Source organism: Lampris incognitus, chromosome 10 (genome assembly GCF_029633865.1).
Source record: "Lampris incognitus isolate fLamInc1 chromosome 10, fLamInc1.hap2, whole genome shotgun sequence".
Lineage (NCBI taxonomy): Eukaryota > Metazoa > Chordata > Actinopteri > Lampriformes > Lampridae > Lampris > Lampris incognitus.
The window spans coordinates 37,666,818-37,672,224 of record NC_079220.1 but is presented as its reverse complement, the minus strand read 5'-3'; the positions used below and the strand labels follow the sequence as shown (position 1 = coordinate 37,672,224).

The 5,407-nt window shown below is 40.1% G+C and overlaps 1 protein-coding gene across 1 annotated transcript; it reads right to left on the bottom strand.

Annotated features, from left to right (window-relative positions):
• Nucleotides 1-1,931: 1,931 nt before the first annotated feature.
• On the bottom strand, nt 1,932-3,614 carry LOC130119818 (zinc finger BED domain-containing protein 4-like). The gene is made up of 2 exons (XM_056288413.1): nt 2,448-3,614; nt 1,932-2,327 (listed from the first exon to the last, which is right to left on the bottom strand). The coding sequence occupies exons 1-2, from the start codon at nt 3,612-3,614 to the stop codon at nt 1,932-1,934; spliced, it is 1,563 nt and encodes a 520-aa protein (XP_056144388.1).
• Between the last annotated feature and the right edge of the window lie 1,793 nt (nt 3,615-5,407).

Here is a 5,407-nt window from a genome sequence, read left to right as displayed (position 1 = left end):
TCCGATCTCGGCATATCTCTTCCTTCTTCCTATGCAATTACTCTCCATTCATTTCAAAAACAGTGATGTATTGGGTCTCTCTATTGTTGGCAGAACACTGTCTATCACTCAATTTGTAGACGATACAACACTTTTTTTAAAGGATACATTTCAAGTTGATAAAGCAATCAAAGTCATTAACTCTTTCTCAATGGCCTCCGGCCTTAAACTGAACATTTCAAAATGTGAGCTTCTTCCTGTTAATAGTTGCACAGATACTATTATTTCTGGGATCCCTGTGAAGCATAAGGTTAAATATCTTGGTATTATAATTGAAAAAGACCAAAGCTCTAGACTATCTGAAAATTTTAATCCACTTATAGCTTCAGTCCAACAGAGGGTTAACCTTTGGCTTCAAAGAGATTTGTCTATTACTGGAAGATCCTTGGTAGCTAAAGTTGAAGGCCTCTCCAGACTTATATATGCAGCTATGGCACTTGATGTCTCAAAAGACATATGCACTAAAATTGACAGAATATTATTTGAATTTATCTGGAAAAAAAGAATACATTATATTAAGAAGAATGTCATGATAAATAAGTTATGTTCTGGTGGGATTAATTCTTTAGACTTCACCTCCTTAAACTCTTCTTTTAAAATCAAATGGATCAAACTTTTCTTTAAAAATCCCAACTCAATCTGGAATTTTATTACTGCCCATATATTTAATTCACTTGGAGGAATGCATTTTCTCCTAAGGTGCAATTACAATATTTATAAATTACTGATAAAACTGTCCAACTTTCATAGTCAACTTTTGTTATCCTGGTCAATGATGTACTCACACAATTTTTCTCCCCATAAATATTTCATTTGGAACAATCAAGACATTAGGTTTTAGAACAAATCTTTATATATTAAGAGATGGGTTGATAATAACATTTTACTTGTTAGTCAATTACTGAATGACAATGGTCAGCTTTTCGCTTATGAAGAATTTCTTTCTGTATATGGTTTCCCTGTTACACCAAGAGAATATTCTATTGTATTTGATGCAATACCAGATGGAGTTAGAAGGTTATTGTTGTCTGCTCCTAAAGGTAAAAGTTGTACTATTCCAGGTTTAACTCCTGATGACATATATATTGGTAACTTGTGTCCTTTATTAAGTGATAAAGCCACTAATCAATGCATTAGAAATATTATTCAGAGAGACATTGTTTCTAAAGCTGCAGCTGTTTTCTACTGGAATAATATTTATAATGACATAGATTGGAGGAACACTTGGATTTTATCACGAAAATATTGTATTACAAATAAGGTACGAGAAGTTACATTTAAACTGCTTCACAGATGTTATCCAGTCAAGTAGAGATAGACCGATATGGTTTTTTCAGGGCCGATACCGATACCGATTATTAGTAGCCAAGGAGGCCGATAACCGATATTTGGAGCCGATATTAATTTGCGACAAAAGGGAAAATATTGGCGTCAAAATTTTGAATAATACAAACTCCAACACTTCACTTCGTTTAAATGCCTTTAAGCATATGTTTATTAAACAGCTTTTCAGATTTGCAACATGTTAAAGGTTTTTTTAAATCTTGGACAATAGACATCTTTGTTTTAAAATTCTAACAAAAAGTGCAGGGAGCTCCCAGGCTCAGCAGCATGTCTTATAAAGTTAAATGAAAACTTAAACAAATAAATAGCTCCCTAAAGTTTTCTACAGTAAATAAAGTTGTCCAAAATTTCAATATAACTGAAATATTAATCTTTCACTTATCTTTGTTTAAGTTCAAACCAAAACAAAAAGTGCAGGGAGTTCCCAGGGTCAGCAGAATCTCTTATAAAGTTAACTGAAAATTTAAATAAATAGTTCCCTGAAGTTTTATAAAGTAAATAAAACAGATTTAAATAAAAATTGCACAGAAATGTGAGTCTAAAATCAATTAGTAGTCCCAATTGAGCAGCACCAGATTGTGGTGCAAAAAGCAGAGTTCAGCGTGCTCTCCAGTGAGACGGCTTCTCTTGCTCTCATAAATTGCAGAGACTTCACTGAAGATGCGCTCACTTGGGACTGATGAGGGTGGTGCACAAAGAAACTTTCTTGCTTGTTTCGCAAGTAGCTTGAAGCGCCCATCATTCTGTCTCCACCACTGGAGTGGGTCCCCTTTACGCCTGTCGATCACTGGCTCCTTGAGGTACAGATGTAGCTCATCCTCAACGCAGCTACTGGCCAGCAGGTCACCAGTGTGATGTGCCAGCAGAGAACTGAACATCTCATCAGCACAGCTGCGGAAGGATGTGTGTTTTCTCCATTGCCTTTTGTGGGTGTTTCCGTCATTCTCGTGTGTCCCATATGCAGCTGCCTGCTCCTCCATACTGGCTCCTTCTGTGGCAGCCTGCTCCTCCATATTGGCTCCTTCTGTGGCAGCATGCTCCTCTCGAGTGGTCTGTTGTGTGGCTGCGTCCTCTTCCTCTTTCAACCATCCTTTGGCCTTGCTCAATGTCGTGGCAAAGGAGAATGCATGACTCTTATAACAAGGATCTAAGAGACGGGTCAGCACCACAGTTTTTGTGTCTTCTACTTTTGAGAAACGCTTGTCGAGGCTCTCCCTCATGGCTTGCCTGAGCGTTCTGATGCCTTTTGTGGAGGGCCCCTCATCATCTTGAAGAAGCATCTTCAGCACAGTCAGGCATGGAATGATGCAGGATGCTGATGAGTTGCTGTGGCTCACCTGAAGTGTCACTTCCTCTATTGGGAGAAGAGTTTCAATTAAATTGGACACAAGGTCCCACTGGTGAGCATTAGGACCTGCAAATCCTCCATGTTCACCACAGTAGATGGTAAGCGCACGCTTTTGCTCCAGCATTCTTTGCAGCATGTGGAGCGTTGAGTTCCACCTCGTTGGAACAGCCTGGATTATGTTGTGCTCTGGCAGGCCAAGTTCCCTCTGAATGACTTGCAAACGCTGTTTGGCCAGAATGGAGTGGTGGAAATGTGTGGCACACTTCTTAAGCATTGCAATGACATCTGTGACGGCTCTTTGACTTGCCAGACCGTCATTCACCACAAGTTGCAAGGTGTGCGCCGTGCAGCTGAGGTCTGGGAGTTCAGCTAGCCTCATTCCCTTCACAATATTGGCTCCGCTGTCTCGAAGCACTAGTGCTACATGGTCTTTGCTTATCTTCCAGTCCTCAAGCATATTGAGGAATGTCTCTTTCAGGTATTCCCCAGTGTGGGACCCATGCATCGCTCTTGTATTTAAGATGACCTGCTTTCTTGTCCATTCAGCATCGATGAAATGGTATGTCAGGCTCATGAGAGACTCTGTCACACCAGACCAGCAGTCTGTGGTGAAGGAGAGAAAGTAGCCAGCATTCTCTGGTTGAATCAGGGCTTTGATCTTGTCCACAATCTTGTGGTGAACTTCTTGCAGCTTCTCAGTTCGGTAATACTTGTCACTTTTCAGTGCATATCGTGGCTCTGCTGCAGCCATGAGGCGCTTAAAGCCAACATCAGACACCACCGAGAACGGTTGGTTGTCAGTGACTATCATCTCTAGGACTAGTTTGTCCATTAGTTTCGACCTGTCATCTGAGTTTGTCCACTTTCTTTGTTTCTGAAACATGTCCTCTATTGTTGGCTGAGCTGAAGTTGCCTCATCCTGATGAGATTCAGATTCCCGTTTCTTCTGTGCTGTTTCATACAACTCAGGGTGATGAATCCTAAGATGGGACCACAGGTTTGAAGTATTTTCGTTTTTCCCAGTTGTTTCTCCCGTGCTGACACCTTCGTTGCATGTATTACAGACTGCCTTCCCTGGTGTTGGTTGAGTGTAATACTTCCATACTGCACTTTTAAACTGAAGTCTATCCATCTGCAATAAGGGTTTGAAAAAAAGAGAGAGTTAAAAGTGGGGCCACATGCTGACATATGCTCAACTCATCATGCTTCATTTATTACAGCATTTGGGAAGCCTGTAGTTGATTTTATTATGTAAATGTTACATTTTAACAACATGTGATAGCAGGGACCCTGTCATTCAAAACTAGGCTGCTACATTAATAATGATTAATGTAACTATATCTGAAAAAATAGTACAATAGCAATAGGAGAGACTATTCATCCCTGAACACCATGCAGTTCATGTAGGCTTTATGATGCAGTTACATTATGTCTTAAGTCTTAAACAGCAATATCCTGCTCCTCTCTACAAGAAACTATCAAAGACAGCTTCGGGACACACTTAATCTAACAATATGTCATTTTCTGCTGCTTGGGATCTCTCAATCAACACAGAAAAAGGTAAAGTAAAATAACTTGGTAGTTAAACAGCCATTATTGCCTTACAGTTTTCTCTCAGACAGACGGTGCTTTGCTTACTTTTATCACTATTTCCCTATCAATATTATCAGCAACCTTGTTTCAAGTGATTAAACCGTTAAAAACGCTAAATAGCCTACAGCATCTTCACTTTAATAATCCGTTTATCAGAGGAACAGACAGCTGCCGCTAACGTATTTGGCCTCACAGTAACGTTAGTAGTAGTGAATTGTAGAGTTTTTCATGTGGCTTCCACACAAACACACTATTCTCTACCATAACAGACATTCTCCCCATTCATAGTATTCCATGACGTCACTCAAAACGAACCGCGGCCAGTATAACAGCACGACATCGAGTGTGATATTACTTTTATACAATATTCTACAAGCGCCATTTATTAGTTAACAGTAATAAGCAACAACAGATAATGATTAGCTAGTTTATTTAATCATTTATTTGACTCCGCCAACACAAATACTGCTGCATAGCACCAATTTTGCACTGTTGGTGCATTTCTAACGTTAGCTTTTGAACGCTGGTATCTTCTTGCTGTTTCTGTCCCTGTTGGTTAGCTAGCTGGCTGGTTAACGTTAGCGCTAATGCTCCAGCTAGCGTTCGCTAATTTACGTTAGCAGAGAGCGATCGTTATCTTAAACGCATTTGCTATGGCAATGGCTGTATGTTTACTAGCAGAGTGGCCAGTGTGCTCATTTAAGATAACGTAAGGATATCTCTCTGCTAACGAAAATTAGCGAACGCTTGTTGCAGCATTGGCGCTAAAGTTAACCAGCCAGCTAGCTAACTAGCCGGCTTATGGCTTGTTACCCTGCTATACTAACGTGACAATAACGTTAACATTAGTTGTCAACACTGGCATTAATCCATTTGATCTGGCTAGATTATAACCTCAATGAAGGTGCTCAGAACACACTCTGCTGCTTTGTGAAGGCAGGAAATTTTTCCGGTTTATTCTGGCTAGCCTCCTGTCTTGGAGAAGGAGAAAGCGGACCGGTGGGCTAACGTTACGCTAAAAGCTAATCAGCCTTCACCTCAACGTGCTTCCCTGCAATAAAACTGGACTGAATTGAGTTCATT